The sequence below is a fragment of the Melospiza georgiana genome, chromosome Z, assembly GCF_028018845.1.
Source record: "Melospiza georgiana isolate bMelGeo1 chromosome Z, bMelGeo1.pri, whole genome shotgun sequence".
NCBI classification, from domain to species: domain Eukaryota; kingdom Metazoa; phylum Chordata; class Aves; order Passeriformes; family Passerellidae; genus Melospiza; species Melospiza georgiana.
The window spans coordinates 42,961,219-42,980,569 of NC_080465.1; the positions used below are offsets into that span (position 1 = coordinate 42,961,219).

At 38.1% G+C, this 19,351-nt stretch overlaps 1 protein-coding gene across 1 annotated transcript in view; it reads right to left on the reverse strand.

Annotated features, from left to right (window-relative positions):
* The window catches only part of AP3B1 (adaptor related protein complex 3 subunit beta 1), a 153,651-nt gene extending 149,208 nt beyond the window's left edge, over positions 1–4,443 (reverse strand). Inside the window, exon 1 of the mRNA XM_058043881.1 lies at positions 4,236–4,443. Within this exon, the coding sequence (XP_057899864.1) occupies positions 4,236–4,366 (131 nt within the window). The 5' untranslated portion in view covers positions 4,367–4,443. The remainder of the gene's footprint in view (positions 1–4,235) is intronic.
* Between the last annotated feature and the right edge of the window lie 14,908 nt (positions 4,444–19,351).

The following is a 19,351-nucleotide window of genomic DNA, read 5'->3' on the forward strand; positions in this document are numbered from 1 at the left end:
CACCATCTTCAGCTCTCTGCAAAACAGGCTTGCAAATCTCTGCAAAGAAAAATGAGTTTGCAGCCCTGCTGAGTTTTCTGACGAATGGCTCAACAAAACATGTAAGCCAGACCTGCAACAAAAAAAATCTAATAAATTACAAACGTATTTTGCTTGGCAGAAATAGTTTAAAGATGCAAATCAGTAAAGTTGAAAATATGTGCTATAAATTTTGCCATCTGCTTCAATACTGCACTTAGCAATTGACATGCACTGATGTTACTCCTATGGTTCACCTCTTAAGTTGTTACATTTTATCAGCTGAAGCAATAACTAGTTTTATTGCTGAAATTGTACCAATTCCAAGTACCAAATATTATTATATTCTAATTTTACATGCAGTAAGTTTTGTTTAAAATGCAATTAATATAGATGAAAATCCTCTGTCCACCTGCAATTAGATGTAGGCAGTTATAGCTGTACCCAAATATATGCAATTAACAGGGATTCTGTGTTTCTAAGTAGCTCTCCAGGTACTCTTACATGTTGGAAGGTGGTTAGAATTTTCATTCCTCCACTCAGAGCAATAATAATGTAATAAAGCATAATGTAACTATAAAAATATTCTATTAACTCAGGTGATGTGAATCACATAATATTTCTCTACACTAAACAGGAGATTTTGAGATTCCAGCTAGGCAGTGTTTACTGCATGGAGTCCATCAATCTAGAACTAGGAGAAATAGCTTGAGGCCCATATGCTGGATTCAGATTGTACGAAGATTCACATAACGTATCAGCTCTTACAAATTTTCTGCTGAAAATTTCTGTTATGGACAGAGACTTCTCTGGAGACTGTTTCCATTACTCTGGGGACCAGAATCTGACCCTTTCTCTATTTTTTGAAACATGTGAGACATGGCAATATCTAGAATATTTCAGTTCATAGACAAGTGTCAAACTGCCAATTTGGACACACAAATACATTCTTAAAACATAAATACACAATTTTTATAAAGGAATACCATACATGTCATTTCATGTGACAAGTGTGAAAGAGGAAGAGAGGAAGAGAGCAAAAGGCATCTCCAGTCATGCAACAGGGCCCTTTCCACACAAGAAGGTTGAGATTGATTCATCTCAGGTATGTAAGATCTTTCAATTATTTAGTTATTGAGATGCTTAACAGAATGAACACAAAAAATTCCATACTCCGAACACCAGATCTACTTCATTCACCTAAATAACCAAAAGGCTTTAACAGCACTACATACCAAAACCACAAGTTCTATTTGCCTCTTTAGTCAGGATTAAATACACAAGAAAAAGCTAGCACCAGTGTAATACATTTGTTATGAAATCTCTTATTCAAGAACAGTTTTAGTTTAGTAAGCACCAGTAAGAAATCAGTTCCTGATATACATGTTGTAATACTACAGAGAGATTAGAAAACCCTCCTCCTTACCACCTCTCTTTTGTCCTGAACATGTAGTCATCTCACAGAAGCAGACCAAAATTTTATTTTTGTGTTTGCTATTTTCTTTCACTGCAGTGGATACATACAGTGTATTATGCAATGAGAAACAATGCTTGCACATGGTGCGTGCAACATAATGCACCTTGCTTATATTAAGATAAAAGATCATTATCATTAAATAAACAGTTATTTTTAATAATCTTCTAAGAGTAAAACTTTGCATTTTGTCAGGATAAAGATGTCACCAGGTCAGAAATTTTGATCAACTAAGATATCTTCAATACGAATGGCACATGTTTGAACCAAGCTACAACATAAGCATGTACCAAAAATACTATGTTCGGTAATTTATTTGAAATTACATTTTTAATTGAAAGTTAGTGGACAGATCATTGAATGCTAAAGGTAAAAAACACAGCTTTAGCAGGAGAATGACAGATAGGCTTTTACACCAAGGGATGTTCAGAGCTTTTAGACGATATGAACTTCAGCAGAGTAGTCCTACTGAAATGTGAGTAAAAAAACAGGACAAATAATTTATATTAGACCAACTTTGGATTTCAGATTTAAGTGTACCAATACTGATTTGTGCCTCTGTGTGGGCTCCTAAGGATCAGGATCAAAAACAACTTATCCTTACAACTTCATTATTTTCTTAACCATTTTGGCCTACTTCTTCATGACAAACAGGGGAAAACGAAGATAAAAGACTGGAACTTTTTCAATGAAGTGCTTACAATACTATCTTGATACTTATACATCAACTACATTATATTATTCCGATTGACTGGCAACAGGCAAGCACAGGGCTCTGGTCTAACATCACTGCACTAATGTTCTGGGCCATAAACTATATATGTATCCCTCTGCTGACAGGGAGTATTTCTTGTATCATCAGTAGACCCAAGGAAGAATTCCACTTCCTCAGCAACAAAAAAGTTTGCCAAGCACTGAAAAAACACAATAATATCAGACATGTGTACCTCAGCAATAATGAGAGACAATCTAGAGAGATCAGCAAACAACATTTAAAAAAATCTAACAGTAATTTTCATTTAACCCTAAACCCACACATTCATGCAAAATATGCAAGGACACATCTTGCACTTCCCTGTATTCTCTTGTATTGCCTTGTGATGAGCAGGTTTCGCACTATTACTAGAGTGAACTATTAGAAATACAATGTATATGCTTGATGAATACTGCGTTTTCCAACTAGAGTGCCACACAGCCTGGTTTTCTAACAATAACCCTCACTTGCAGTCCAGTGGGTTTTTCACACTACACAAATCACCCTCCCTGGACAGCATCTGCTCCTCAACTACTCAGAGCTTAACCACGCAAGTGCTAAGCTGAAGTGAACTGCGTTAAGTGAATTGTGGATAACACCCTATTTCAGCAAGAATTTGCTTGTCAGCTACAAAACACCACAGACAGCAATGTCTGTTTTTCTCTCAAGTCATTTCTTTAGAGAATTACATTCCTGTAAGGGTAAGAGCAAGTCTAGAGGAGCAATTAATTAATTTGGCACGCTCACATAGCACAAGCTGCTGGTTCTTCCATACACATGTAGAAAACATCTCAGGACCACAGAGCTGTATTTCTCTAAGATCACTGGGGAGCCTCGGGTAGAATCACCCACTTCAGCTTCTGCATTTAATAAAACAGAGAACTATACTGTATCTGCAAAACAGTCCGATGTTTATGAGTTACTTAGAAAATTATGGCCATGTTCAATGAACAGGATACCCTGCACCCCGTGGTAAAAAGAAAGTAGCAAAATAATAGTTTGGAAATAAAGTGCCAAATTGTTTCTACGGAAGGGGATAAGGAAAGAAGGGTGCAAACAATGTAAATCAGCTAAAACACACAGATCCGCAGAAGCACATTTATACTAGAGCAGAGAAAATTTGAACTGGAATCAAAAAGTGAAGTATTTAGCAAAATAGAAAGGGAAAAAGAAATGAGACTCATCTGGCAAACTGAGGAGGCCCATCAGCTACTGTCTTATAGAGCTAAGCATTAAGAGTGTCTGCAGGTTCATGTTTTCGTTATTTACTCTGCTGTGGCTCACAAATAAACACATCAGTCGAGGTTTCCAGAGCATAGATGTTCTCTTTGTGCAGAACAATCAAACTGAAGACGTAGCAATTGATTTTCTAATGTACATGAGACCTTAAGTTTATGGTGCTTTTTATTGGTTGCTCTTGGAATAGATTTCCAATTTGTTGTAGAATACAATTCCAGCTTAGCAAACCTTTTGATCCTTTCATTTGGACATTCTTCCTCTCCAATCCACTTTTACTTTAAGGAGCTGAAAGCTTTCTGTACCAGTGCACTTGGCTGGGTTTTTTTATCTTCTCCATTTCCTCATTTTGACTTCTGAGCAAGAGACTGTTAACACTGTTAACACCCACTTCGAGCTGGCCACCTCGCACTGATCCACTACATTTCCAGCCATAACTATCACAAACACTTCTTTTTACAAACACTTTTTTCACATATACACATTTGAAGGCAAAATTAGGACAATTCCACCGCGGTTAGCTGCCGAAACAGAGGAGAATCGATAAGCAGTTTTTCGAACAAACCAAAAGAAACACTTTACAGATAACCCACTATCTATGTACACTTTAAACGCAAGCAAGCGAACTTTTCCGCGGAGTCACGACGGGAGTCAAGCGGGAGGCCCGGCTTCCCGGCCAAGGGCCCCGGGAACTGTCCCTGCCCGTGGGACGCCCCGCCAGCCCAGCCCCGCCCGCCCGCGAGCCCCCCTTACTTCTTGGTGTCGCTGCTGAAGAGCCCGAAGGCCGCAGGAGCCGAGGGGGTCACGGTGGGAGCCGCCTCCTGCGCCAGCTCGGGCGCCGCCTCTCCGCCCTGCTCGCTGTAAGTGAGCCCGTTGCCGGACATGGTGGTGCCCCTGCTGAAGCCGCTGCGCGCCCGCCCCGCCAAAGTTTCCGTGGCGGCACCCGCGGCGCTGCCGGCCCGGCGCTCTCCCCGGAAGCCGGGCGGTCACGCGGCGGGGGGCGGGGCGGCCCGGCCCGGACGTGCGGCCGGAGCCGCGGCCGCGGGGCCGGGGGAAGGGCCGGGGGAAGGGAAGAGCCGGGCGGCGCCGCCGCGCCTCGACCTGCTCGGCCTCTGCCGCGCCCTTAACAGGCAAAGCTTGGCCTAGAGCGTCGTTTGCGGCTTCTAGGGACCGTGTTACGAATGCCAGCACTCCACTCTGACGGTAGAAGCAAGCTGCTTACATATGCGGCGCCAGAAGTTTAAAAGGATAGTTAGAAGTCTTCTGAGGGAAGTTTCTCCTAATTCCTTTTTACAATTCTGTTTTCCTACGTCCATCTTTCCTATATCCCTTAGTTCTTCAGGAATAATCTGTGTTCATTAGAGCAGCCTTCAGTCCATCTCCTGACATATGCTAGTGGAGTGCAACTTTTTCCTCCTTAGAACGGAACTGATTTCCAAAAGGTTACCTGTTCACAATCAATACTTTTTATTTTGCAGAGAAGGAAAAAAAAAAGGCAGGGGGAGGGGAGTCTCATATTTCTCTGAAGCAGTTTTTTACTTGCTTGCTTTTCAGCAACTTGTACTTTTCTGATTGAAACTGAGGCATTACCAAGCAAATTTTTTTTAATTTATGTTTTTATTTAATCCTTTTTATAAAAGGATTTACCAGTAAAGGATTTGTTAAGAGTGTGGAGCTGCTGTAAAGGTAGCTGTTCCTGAATACCTGCCTTCTACAGGTGCCAATTTTAAATTTTTTTATGATCTCCGACAGCTTTTTTTTCCTGTGTAGCACTGTTTTTCGAAAGTCATGGTTTAGATTGGGAAAATGCCAGTGTGAATATTCTTGACTATCTCCATTTTGCCTATTGGTTTTTCAGACTTCTATTATTGTTCTGCCTTTTGCATTGTTTACAGTAGCAGTCATCATAGTTTTCTTCCCCTGTAGAGAGAAATACCTTATTATTACTACCATAAACCGTCACAGGAAATATTGGTACTCATCCTGTGATTTGATTTGAGGCAGACACATCTCAGTCATACAGAGCCAGAGAGAATTCTACAATCTGATTTTTAAAGCATCAAAGACCAGAGTAGGCTTGTGGAGAATTTGATCTGAACCAGACAAAAATGGACACCCACTTCTCTCTACAGAAGGATCTGAGAATTCCTGTCAGCAGTCCTTAGAAATTGTCTCTGTTTTTCAGACCGTGCCTATTTATTTCAAATTGTAACAGAGACAGCACTTGAACTTTGACTCCAAACATGGTTTTGTTTACATGAAGAGGTTGCTAGCTATGTCTTGTATTCGTGTGCCAGGCACATAGAGTGTAGGAAGGGGTAATTTATAGGAGGCCAAGTCAACAGTATGTAAGGTAGATCTATTCTAGTTTCACTTAAGACTGTCCACTTGTTCTCTCAGGCAAGAGGTTGCTTCTTTGTATAAATACATAAAATAAGGCTTTATTAGCAGTAAAAGCTCCTTAAGTACAATAAACTAGGGATTTTTTTACCATGTATATCTACTACATAGTATTTACTATATGTACTACTTAAGTATTCTTAGAGTGAATGGAAAAATAAAACAATAGAGTTGTAGTATTTGTCAGAGTAATTCATGACTCTGACAAAGAGTCAGGCAAGAGGTTGCTTCTTTGTATAAATACATAAAATAAGGCTTTATTAGCAGTAAAAGCTCCTTAAGTACAATAAACTAGGGATTTTTTTACCATGTATATCTACTACATAGTATTTACTATATGTACTACTTAAGTATTCTTAGAGTGAATGGAAAAATAAAACAATAGAGTTGTAGTATTTGTCAGAGTAATTCATGGGAGTACAAATGGCAAAAGTAAGACAAATGGCTATTGAAGTGGAAGAACATGGGACTGTGATATGAAAAGAGAAGGAAATAGTAACAGTAATGCAGAGCTTCACTTAAATACTACTTGAAGATTTACTAAGTGTAATTGAAAATTCCTATCAGGAGTGTTAGCTATGAGCTTTTGCTATCAGTTCTTGATCTAGTTTTGGCTTGAAATACACCACAACTGTTCAATGAATAGCCTTTTCCTGTGTAAATTATGTCTTCAAAATCACCCTGCAGTGATAAGGTACTTGCACATTGAATTTATACCTGTATGCAATTATGTCAAAAGTACGGAATCATGGAACACTAATTACTCCAGATCTAAATTCTCCACTTACATTAATTGGTTACAGCATTATATATTTCAAAGTTTTGTACAGCATAAGAAAATTAACAGGCAGGGCTTGAAAGAGAGAACATAGAAGGCTTTTGCTTCTCAGTTTTCTACTTAGCTTTTTTTTCTGAAACTATTTCACCTCCTTTATTCATACCATCTTTACAAATCCACTTACCTAGTTTCTGGTACTTACATGGTTTCTTACTTTTCACTCACACAAAAATTACCAACTATACAGTATGTGGAGACATGCAAGCATGTACACATATAAGCATGGACACAGCGTTTAGAAGTTAGTTGCACTGAGAAATAATTTCTAAGGCTCAGTGGAAAAGAGGATGTATTTTTATGGATAAATACATAAGCATTTTCATCAAAAGTCATGCATACATATGCTTTTGAGGGGAAAAAATTTACATTGCTCTACTAATTTTGTAGTTCCAACAAACATTAACTTTTCTAGGCTTTCTGAAACATTTGCACAAGATACTTTGCAGTGTTTTTTACAAAGTTATATATATTTGTGGCCACTGGACTGCCAGTTGCTTATTGTGTGCCCTCTTGTGGCTCAGATTACTGGTATGTTATTTGTCATGAAAAGGACATGAGATGTATTGAAAATTATTTTTAATTGTTGTTTGTCTCAGAATTCAAGTTCTGTATAAGAGAAATATCAAGCTACTAAAAGCTTTGCTCATATTCTGTATGTTGCTAATAGACTCTCATGTATGGAAAATATACAGGTATTGCAGATTCTACACAAATGTCTAAGAGTATTGTCTTGTAAATGTAATTGATAAAGGGTAAGTAATGATACAATCCAAACTTCTTGTAATACTATTTTTCTTTCAGTAGTGCTCTAGAAACCTGATGCATAATAAGTTACTTTAAAATTAAGCACCAAGAACTCTTTCTCCAACTTGACATAATGGATTATCAGTCTGAGGCGTGAACTCAGCTTCCAGTAGTCCTGAGCCTGAAAAACACTTTAATCTGCCTCCCTCCAAGTGAATCAAGATTTGTGACTGTAATGAAAGCAAATGAGGTTTTCCCAAAAGTACCAGTTCTCTATTCCTTCTTAGCAGGACTGGCTACCATGTCACAGAAGTTGAGTTTGCCTATCAACTCGTGAAATCAGAATACTTCAAATTATCTTTTATTCTTTTTATTATACAACTCTTCTGTAAACTCTAAAATTATACAATATATATCTTATCTTCATCAGTTTATATTCCTTCAAATGATTATGAGGATTTTAGCTAAATGATGAATAGCAAAGTAGAAGGCAAAAAGCAGAAACAGAGCACAAAACAGAAACATTTGAAAAATAAAACAGTTCTTCAGTTGTAGAGTTCTTTTTAATTTCTTCAAGCATAAACATGCAAAATAGGTATTAGTAGAACTGGAAACAATATTAAGTATTACTTTTGGATAGAGAACATCTTGAAATTAAAAAGAGTGGGATTATATTAAAAAATATTACAGAAATACAAATGTCTCCAATGGAATAGGCGCTGTGATACTGTCATACTGATATCAGACCTTTGGTGTGTTTGATGGTGATTAAAATCCATGTAAAATGGAAGGTGCACCAGTTTTCAAAACTTCCACTGTAATTAAAAATATTATTTGTTATTTTTCCATTGTTTAATCTTCCCAGATATTTAAATATCATACCATCAAATATGATATCAAAGCAGGAAACCTAAATCAACTGCCAACCATTTCCCATTAGTCCCATGACAGAAATGTTCACAGACCTCAAATAATAGGATTAAAATGTTAAAAATTGTGTTCAGATGTTTATTGCATGACATCCTCTATTTTAAAAACCCTACTCCTGAAGAATGAAAACATTTGGCCTTTTCTCAGATTTGTTTTAAGTAGGAGAAGAAATTCACGATGTGGTGGATTCTCTCAAGTAACCCAGCTAGTTATAACTATGATTCTGAAGAAATCACCAGTTACAGATTCAGTCTTGATTGGCCTTTTCCATATAAATTCTAGGTTTCCCCTTAGATCTATTAGTGAAACAACGATAGCTTGGGTTTGCCAATTTATCTTCTCCTTTTCTTAATCTGGAGAAGCATGGAGTCTGCAGTTACAACAAAATATTTAACCAGTTTAAGTAAGGAAGCTGAAATAACTTTTTAAAATCTTGTGCCTAGATAAACAATTTGTACTGTAACATATCTGACCTAATTAGTGTTTTAGTTTGATAGTTACAGTTTGTAATGTACATTTATTTAAAGATCACTTTAATCTAGTTTAGATTAAAGACTTTAAGAAGAGGGTACATGGATGTGGTTTATGTGCTTATTATAACATCTCTTCTTTATTGTGCTGCCATTATCTAGATTCTCCACTGAGTTAGGCTGCTCTTGAAATACATGCCTTGACAGTTGGAATACTTCAAGTGTCTTACTGGATCCTGAGATTTTAAAGCAAGTCAAGCCAGACTTACTAAGGGCTTCGACCTTGGTGTTGCTTATGTAACCTGCACATCCTCCATGCTCTACCTTTAAGCTACACTAGTACAGGTAATATGTATTTGTGTTCATGTTTGATTTCTAAAGGTACTGCAAGTGAGTTGTTTGGCAGAAATAAAAAGATAAATAAAAAGAACAACAGGTTTATAAGATCTGCTCAAAGTGTTTCTGTATCTTCCAGTCATCTTAGATCTCTCCTAAAGAACCTCTATTCAGTTCTTGAGATTGAGATTGTAATTCAGTTTATTGCTGGATAAGCAGCAATTACAGTATGTGGAATAATAAAAAGAGAAAGGAGGCAATTTTGAGCAACTGGTCATAGGCAGAGAGGAGGCTAGTGTATTACAAGCACACTGTAAGCACATTGTGATTTTCTTGGCATGGAGTAAACTATGCATTAGTCCTGGTATACATTACAGTGGTACCAGAATAAGTTTTACTGATATTGGATTAATATATAATGTAGCATGCCCCTTTCCCCCATAGCTGGAGCACCATACCCTTCAAAAGTAACATCCTATTTCTACAGCATGCACCATGTGTGATGTCAAGTGGAGGGGGAAAAAAAGCCAGAAAAGCACCTATTTAAGGAGATCACAGAATCAGAAAGAATCATCAGATTTGGGTATGATTGGCAAGGGCCACCCTGTGTCGTCTTGTCCAACCTCCTTACACAATCAGGTTTCTCTAGACCAACGGTACTTGGGAGTGTGTGCAGACAGCTTTTGAATAATCTCTTTTCTGGAGAAATAGACTCCATACCCTCTCTGGGAAATCTGTTCCAGTTCTCAGGCACCCTCACAGCAAAGAAGTTCTTCCTCATGTTCAAGTAGAATTTCTGTGTTCCAGTTTCTGCCCATTGCCTCTTGTTTTATTGTTTGGTGCCTCTGAAAAGAGCCTGGTCCACCCTCCTTACATCCTCCCTTCAGACACTTCTGCATCAATAGATCCCCTCTCAGCCTTCTCCAGGCTAACCAAAACCATCTCCTTCTTCCTTTCCTAAAAAGTGACGTGCTCCAGTCGCGCCATCTTTATAGCCTCTGCTGGACCAGCTCCAGGAGCTCCATGTCTCTGTTGTCCTGAGGAGCCCAGAACATCTGGAGTGCTGTATCCTCACCAGGGCTGAGTAGAGGGGCCGAATCACCATCCATGACCTGCTGGCAATGCTCTTCCTAATGCCCCCATGATACCATTGTCCTTCTTGGCCACCGGGACACACTGCTGGCTCATGGAGAGCTTCTTGTCCACCAGGACCTGTAGGTCCTTCTCCACAGAGCTGCTCCCCAGCAGGTCAGGCCCAGCCTGTGCTGGTGCCTGGGGTAGTTCCTCCCCAGATGCAGGACCTTGTGTTTTCCTGTCATTAGAGATAGTATCAAAAGACGTGCTGAAGTTGAGGTAGACTATATTCACTACTTTCCCCTCATCTGTCAGGGTACTTGCCTCATTATAGAAAGTAAACAGGCTGAGCAAATGTGGTTTCTCCTCGTTGATGACTCTTGATCACCTTTTTATCATCCATGTGGATAATGATGGTCTCCAGAATGAAGTGCTCCGTTCTTTCCCAGGGATTGAGGTGAGACTGACTGGCTGGTAGTTTCCTAGGTCCTCCTTCTTGCCCCTTTTGAAGACCAGGGTGACATTTGCTTTCTTCCCATCCTCAGCACCTCTCCTGATCTCCATGACCTTTCAAAGATGGTCTCACAGTGGTGTCCACCAGGTCTTTCAGCATTCATGGATATGTCTGTGGACTTGTGGATGTTAAATTTGACTAAATGGTCTCACCTAATCCTTCTCAACCAAAGAAAAGTCCATCTTTTTTTTCAAACCTTCTCCCTGATCTTCTGGGTTAGAGTTTCTAAGGGGCGGCCTTGGCAGTGAAGACTGTAGCAAAGAAGTTCAGTAATTCTACTTTCTATGGAACCTCTGTCACTGGGGTCCCTGTTCCATTCAGTAGCAGGCTCACATTATGCCTAATATTCCTTTTGTTACTGATTAATTGAGGTATCGGTGTATTTTAAAACAAAATATAAAGTGGAACGTGGAATTAAATAAGAGACAGCAGAAATTGGTTTTAGAAACTGGAAGGAACAAAAAGGAAGAATGAAGTCTCAGAAAACTATGGTGGCTCTTTCAGGTGGTGATCACAGAAGATAAAATTCTTAACAAGATTGTAATAGAATTTGTGTAAGAAACATAGGATAGTCTCTTATTGCAGGAGAAACAAAGGGAGAAATTAAAGGCATAATGCTAGAAAATGGTTAGTCTTCACATTTTCCTAAGGGTGAAACGCTTGCGTTACTTATCGTAACAGATTTTTTTAAATGTATGGTAATTTATAAATAGTTTCAAGAAAGAACATAATGAACTGGCTGAGAATAAGGTCTTTAAGCAATTGCTACACTCAAGTGCACTTGTATATTAAAGGGGTGAAAAGGTCAATAAATTATTTTCCTGGCAGACACCAGGCGTGAGAAAGTTGAAATAACATCTTGGAAATAACGCTAGATACAAAGAAGATAATTTCAGACAAAGGGGGAAAAGAACCAAACAAACCAGCATTTTTTTTGCCAAACACTTCCCTTTCAGTCACATCTGAATAGCAGCCATTCCTAACCTGGACTCTCAAGGCCATGGAATTGTGTGTTCTGTTGAACAATATCTCTGTGTTGTTCTAGAATGAGGTTAGGGCTTCTCAGGACCCTACAACAGAGATTCAAAAGCTAACTTATGTATCGAGTTAACTAAGTCTTAAGTTTTTTTCCTATGATTAAGAGTTATTGCTCAGACAACATGTCCTGTTTCTCAAAAAAAATGTAGGAAATGCAAATTATAGAGAATTTGTAGTCACTTGTATGAAAAATTTCCTTTTAAAATATTTTATTTTAATAAACTTTCTGATCATTACTATTAAGTTAATAATTATCTTTCTTTTAATTTCATTTATTACTAAAATTGAATGGTATATATAGAAATGTTCATGTAATTACAAGAAAGTTTAAATAGTTAATATATAAATTAAGACAAATAAATTAAGTGAAATTTTTAATAGCAATATCTGACTACGTCTCTGATGCTTATTCTTTTTACTCTCACTGAATCATTTCAATACATTTTTTTCCATACTTTTAAAAAGGAATGTATAAATAGATGAGAAAAGTAGATTTCTTTCATTTACTATTTCAAAGGCTAAAATAAAGGAAGTATAATGCACATTTATAAGCTCTTACTGTTGAAACTATTTTCAGTGTGTATTTGCAAGCCTTTTTTAGAGCATAGGCTTCATTAAAAAAAATTCGTAGTTAGTCCTGTTCAGTGTATCAGAGGATGTATTTAACAAAACTTGAAATTATATAGAAAGATCAAGATAAAGAACGACCTATATATGAGAGGAAAAAACCTGAATAGACTTGAAGTCTGTGGCGTAGAAAATAGACATTTGATAGAGATCATTCTGGTTTATGATCTATATCTAAAAAGTCATGAATTGCACAGAGAATGTGACTCATTATCCCATTTGCTTGGAGTTATCATATAAAACCAGTAGATTGTAGGTCCAAAATAAAGAAATACTTGTTCTACAGCACAACTGAATATGTACTTTGATAGTTGCCAGAAGTACTGTTGATGCAGAAGTTTCCATGAGTTCAAAGAAAAAGACAAAATAATGAAAGAAAAGGTTATTGAACATAAAGGTTATTGAAACATTGCTGGCTTGGGAAGTTCCTGAACCACAAGTTTATTACAGAGAAATCTCATTATATAGTCTCCTCATTCTGATATTCTTCCATAAGAATCTGATTCTGGTAATACTTAGAAGTATTTGAGGCTAGACAGACCTTTGGTGGTGCGTCTGTTCTTATGTATTTCAGTTTACTATTCCTATTGCAGCTAGATAAATGTGTAGCTATTCCTTTTATAACACAGTTCAGCAGCTGAAAAATGAGAAATTGTGTGAAGCACAAAAGAAATTAGCACATACATTATCTAAGGGACTGGTTTAACTTCTACCAAAGACTGCTTCCATAACCTTTGATGTCTGCATTTCTTCTTTCTTTTTGTCATTAGTGACTGAGTCATGAAATGCTAGTGAAAGAAGACAGCTGTATTTCCATTACCCTTTTTTACTGGGTAGAGAAAAATGGTTTTTACAAAGAATAATGTTAAAATGAAAAGTGTTTTACAGAGAAAAAACATTGCTTGTTAGTGGTCTGAGTTGCTTCACAACAAGCAAGGCTTGTAATAATTATTCTGTTAGAAAAATAAAGGGATGGAAAAAGCAAAGCCAAACTAATGGTCAGTGTTGTACAAAGGAGTATGTCTACCAGGACATTCAAAAGGAGTCTAGGAAAAGAACTACTTTGAAACTGCAAAATTGAGCATGTGGCATAGACAAATCTGGCACACTAGTCCAAAAAGTGAGGGTATAGGAGTGGGGTGAGGAATCCATTTGGGGCATCAGGGAATACACCTACACAGTGACCAGGGTGGTCTGCATCTGGTTCTCCTCAGCAGAGCTTTGTGTATTAGGCTTTGCTTTTAGGGGAGAAATAATGCTGAGCATTAGAGAACACAACCTTACCCATCCACACGTCCGGTTAGATTTGGGATTGGGGGAACTGAAGAAAGTTAAAGCATAGAGTCTTCACCCTGGGTGCCAAACACCTTCCTTCTGCTTTGATAAAGGCATTTCTTTAAAACAACTTAGTATATAATATCCAATTCCTTGAAAAGAGGGAGACGAAGATCAAACTGCAGTTTCCTTTTGCAGTTTCCAAGCAATTTTTTTAGCATTCTGAGGCCAACTCTTATTCCTGCAGACGGGAAGTCACACCAAGACTTCCCCTCTGCTGAGAGCATCATCTAAACGCTTCTTAAATTCTTAAAAGTTTTGGGGCATATGAACAGATGGCCTGCTGAATAGATGCGGGAAAAACTGTGGATGTATTCTACCTGGACTTCAGTAAAGCTTTTATATTCTCTTCCACAGCGTTCTCCTGTAGAAGCTGACAGTCAATAGCTTGGATGGGTGTTCTTTTACTCTTTTTTTCCTCTTTCCTGAGTAAAAAGTAGCTGGATGGCCAGGCTGAGAGAATGGTGGTGAATGGAGTTACATCCAGCTGATAGCCAGCCACCAGTACTGGTGCCAGTCCTGTTTAATGCCCTCATTGGTGACCTGGACAAGGGGATCAAGTGCACCCTCAGTCAGTTCACAGGTGACACCAAGCTGGGTGGGAGTGCTGATCTGCTGGAGGGCAGGGAGGCTCTGCAGAGGGATCTGGGCAGGCTGGATCATGGCTGAGGCCAATGGTGTGAGGTTCAACAAGGCCCAGTGCTGGGTCCTGCCCTTGGGTCACAGCAACCCCAGGCAGCTCCACAGGCTGGGGCAGAGTGGCTGGAAAGGACCTGGGGGTGCTGGTGACAGCAGGTGAACATGAGCCAGGCTGTGCCCAGGTGGCCAAGAAGGCCAATGGCATCCTGGCCTGGATCAGCAATGCTGTGGCCAGCAGGGCCAGGGCAGGGATTGTCCCCCTGTGCTGCGTACTGGTGAGGCCACACCTGGAATCCTGTGTCCAACTCTGGGCCCCTTATGATAGAAAAGACATTGAGTCTAGGGAAGGGCAATGGAGCTAGTGAAGAGTCTTGAGGTCAGGTCCTGTGAGGTGAGCTGAGGGAGCTCATGTTGTTTATTCTGGAGAAAAGAAGGTCAGGGGAGACCTTGTTTCTCTCTACAATTGACTGAAAGGAGGATTTAGCCAGGTGGAGGTTGGTATCTTCTCCTAGGCAACAAGAGAAAGGATGAGAGGACGTTGCCTCAAGTTGCACCGCGGGAGTTCAGGCTGGACAGCAGGAGAAATTTCTTCGCTGAAAGACTAGTGAAACATTGGAATGGACTGCCCAGGGAAGTGGGAATTCACTATCCATGGAGACATTCAAGAAATGGCATTTAGTAGTATGGTTATTTTGCATGGTGGTGGTTGGTCAAAGGTTGGATTTGATGATCTTGGAGGTCTTTTCCAACCTTAATGGTTCTATGATACTTATGTGCTTGCTTTTCAAAAGAATTGAGGACTTCAGTATTTTTCAGCAAAAATTAATTGAAGCAGAGTTGGTACTTAGAGGAACAGGCTACTTTTACCCAAGTCCTTGCAAATGCATTGATGTGTGTCTGAATTCAGGCAATGTATCAGAAGAGAGTATAACAGCAAAACTCTTCTAAGTGGAGATGAACTTTCAGGCTTCCTGAAACAACAATATGTATAATTTTAAAGCTATATAGGTACTCAATAATTTGTCTACCTAAGTGCATCCCTTCTTCACTGTTTTGACTTACATCAGTACTGCTCTTCCTTTTTTTCTGTACATTGTTTCCCCTTTTTATTTTCTCTGAGTGGCAGTCAACTTCCCATAAGTTAGAAATGTGATACCAAAAATAAAGGAAGGCTGGGGGAAATCTCAAATCTCTCATTTTTGAAGGCAGGAGACTAAGAGATGACCTCTTTTTCTGGCCCACTCTGGCCTTTCTAATGTTCTTTTAATTGAGACTGTGACATAGAAGCAGTACAGAAAATCTTTTCTAAAGTAATTAGGGGAAAAAAAGTATGAAAACTTTATGGAACAGAAAAAAAATCAGAAATAAATTGCCTATAAAACAAAGTTTTAGAAGAAGGGTTGGAGGAATACAGATTGGAAAACCTTGCCAACATCTCCAAACACCAGGTTAAAGACACCAAATCTGGTTCTCTAAAGATTTTGATTCCATTTACTGATTTTTACCCATTAAATAAAATCAGCATTCTAAGCCTCTTAGCAGCAAAATAGAAATTCATATTCATCAGGTACTTCTTGGTCTTGAAGTTACTCTAAGATTTTTGAAATGACCTTAGCTTTGGCATCCAATTTAACTTAGTTATGTTAGAAATCTGTGCTTTTGAAACTTTTTTTTACGTGGTGATTTCCTGGTGTGGCCTTCTTTCATAGGAGACCCTGTCCCTCACTGAGCCCTGATTTTTAAGTTCATAGAGAGAAAAGGACTGTGCAAAGATCCACACTATCCTTACACTATGAAGAACTATATTATTAGTATGAATCAGCATCGAAGGGAAATAATAATAATAATAATAATAATAATAATAATAATAATAATAATAATAATAATAATAATAATAATAACAACAACAACAACAACAACAACAATAATAATAATAATAATAATAATATTATAGTATAGCAGCTTTATTCTGGATTGGTTAATGAAAATTGTCTGTGGCAGTTCCAACTTTGGGCACAAGAGGTAGATGTTTTCACATGGAACATTTCATTCTATCTAATACGTAACATAAGTAGTCAGTTTTTATACTTCAGGATAAGGGTTAGTCAGCAGTTGCTGATTTCCTCTTGTATGTTTTATGTGGTAATACATTTACAGAAAGTGAGATTAATTATAAATATGTAATGTGGAGAATGGGAGTAGCTCAGCATTTATTTACAATGGGTTATTTATTTTGCTCAAGGGACATTGGGGCTTCACAGGGAATGCAGTGTCTTGTGAATATTTTGTTCTCTTGACAAAATATTTTTATATGCACTTACATGCAATTTTGAGATCAGAGAAAGCACAGTGAAACAGTCTTGTGCGGGATTGAGTATATGTTGCTGGCATTCACCTGACCTGTGCTGAATCTAGTGACATTCTGTGTGGGTTGGGACTGTTATTTCTTGCTTTCTCCAGCCTAAACAGATTAAAAAGCCAAGATTGAAAAGCCAACCTGATTAAAAGCCAAACATATCTGTAGCTTTAAACACTATTACATTTTTTGCATATTAAGTTTACATTATATGGTTTGGAGTTTTTTAATAAGAAGTCATAGATAAGAATTACTTGAGTCCACTTATGTATTTGAATTTTTGACATTGTGAAAGCTTTTCCATTCCTTAATATCATGAAGAAAAAGCAACACGCTACTTTTACTTCATTTCTGTAGGGACAACAAGCACATTCCCTGGTTAACAGCTGCATAGAAGAAGGATTATCAATGATGTGATAATGGAATATTTTTGTATTAATGCAAATATGAACATTGCTTTGCATATCGACCTAAATTAACCATTATGTTCAAAATATTATCTGTATTTTAGTCTTATTACAGCTACTGAAAGATGATACTGCTTTTTAAAAAAGGCATCAATGTAGGCTTTAAACATACTTTTCCACATACCTGTGTGTTACACAGACTCACAGACTCCAATGTAAAAATGAATCTTTTTCATTCTAGGTCTCTTTTTGATGTGGGATGACCAGAATAGTGGGGTCTGGTTTGTGTATATGTTCATTAGAGGACACACTAACTTTATTGCAGTTACTTATATGAGCAAGGATTGCTTGCATGAATGAGAGTTTCAGAATGGGAACTTACTTTATTGTATGTTGTGGCCTGTAATGCCTTTTCAGGATTGCAGTCAATGACAGATATCTTGGTTTTGCAAATCACTATTTCTACTTAGTATCTGAAGATTTTATTTGTATTGTCAGTGAGAAACTTGGATGGAGAACTATAGGAGTCTGAAATTCAAAGGAGTCAAATTTTAAGTCATTACTTGCCATTAATTTTCTGAAATCCTATGGATAAATTGTTCTCATTTATGTCACAATTCAAACTTTTCTGTAATGGCACTTTCCAATGGATCATCAATATATGCTGTTCTTTTGTGATAATCCATTTTCATTGTGAACACTGTCCTATGCAGATTCCTGTATCCAATGCATCCACTTTCTTCAGATGTCATTGTGCTGAATTTTATCAGATAAATTTTCCTCAGAGGTTTGATGCTGAGGAAAATTTACCTGCTACATAATCCCTGATGCTGTGAGCACATAATCCCTGCTATGGTAGATGATTTATAAAGGCTGTCTCACACACTGCAAAATACCAATCATACCAAAAAGTTAGCCTTCTCTTGGTCCTTGTAACATTCATTGCCTGTCAGCCATTCACTGTATTCCAACAGGCTGTTGAAGTTTAAAGTGAAGAAAAATTGAGTTCAAGTAGTATGTTTTTGGTAGTACCCACAGAAATCTCTGCAATACTATTCCATATCAGTGAGGGCATGAACATTATAACACTAGCTTATGTTAATTTAATAACTTTCTTCATATACATGCAGCATTTTCCACATAAAAGAAAGCCCATTTTGGAACAATAACTGAAGGGAACTCCAGCTCATGCAGTTTCATATTTGCAAGTCAAGAAACCCTCAAGATGAACAGTCCAAATATGTTTTGTTAATGCAGTATTAATACTTCAGGAATTTAAGCAGCAAAAGTCAGAAAGAGACAAACTTTCACAATAAAATGCTATCCTTTTACCTTGGGGTGTTTGCAGAAACTTTCTTCAGCACAAACTGGTAACAGATTTGGTAGGAAAAGTGTCCATTCTAAGGAAAACCAGTCCTGCCTACAGGAGCTGGGTGTGACTTTAAGCGAACCACTTTTTGTATCAGCCAGACTGTGACAGGCTGTTTCATGCAGAGAGACCACAGACACTATCCTGTCCCCCAAGCAGTGAGAAGCCAAAAGGGCAAATCTGTAGAGCTACAACAATGTGTGTTTCAGGTTGCAGGCTGCTTCTGTGAGAACAGATCTGACACCACAGAACAGTTTCTCAGTGGTTCTTTTTTTTTAGCTTCACATCCTGATTGACCCACTTGACACATTTTTAGTAACAAGGTTTGGAGTTCAGCTGGCATCCTGGTTCTCTACTACATAAAGCAAGAGCGCCCTAATAGAAGGAAGAGTCATATGCTATAATAGAGTACTATGTAGAACAATAGCTAAACTGCAGCTACCTAAATTGGCTTTTTAATACCTCAGTGTGCCTAGGATATGTGATTATTGTTTGTGAAGCAAGTAGTCTTATAGTTATATGATAGATATGAGATATAATAAGTTGCACCACGAAACTGAAGCACAATGAAATTACAAAACCAGGTTAGTTTTTACTTTTCAGCTGAATTGGATTTCTTTTTCAGTCCCAAAAATGCACCAGACAAAAAGGTAGATGGATGAAGAATGAAAGGAAGAAAGAATGTAGAACCAGTGGAAAATAACGGGATGATGAATTGGGATCACTGTTTCAAACTCAACCTCTCTTACCTTTAAATTATGTGTGTAAAGTTTAATACTATGCAATATACAG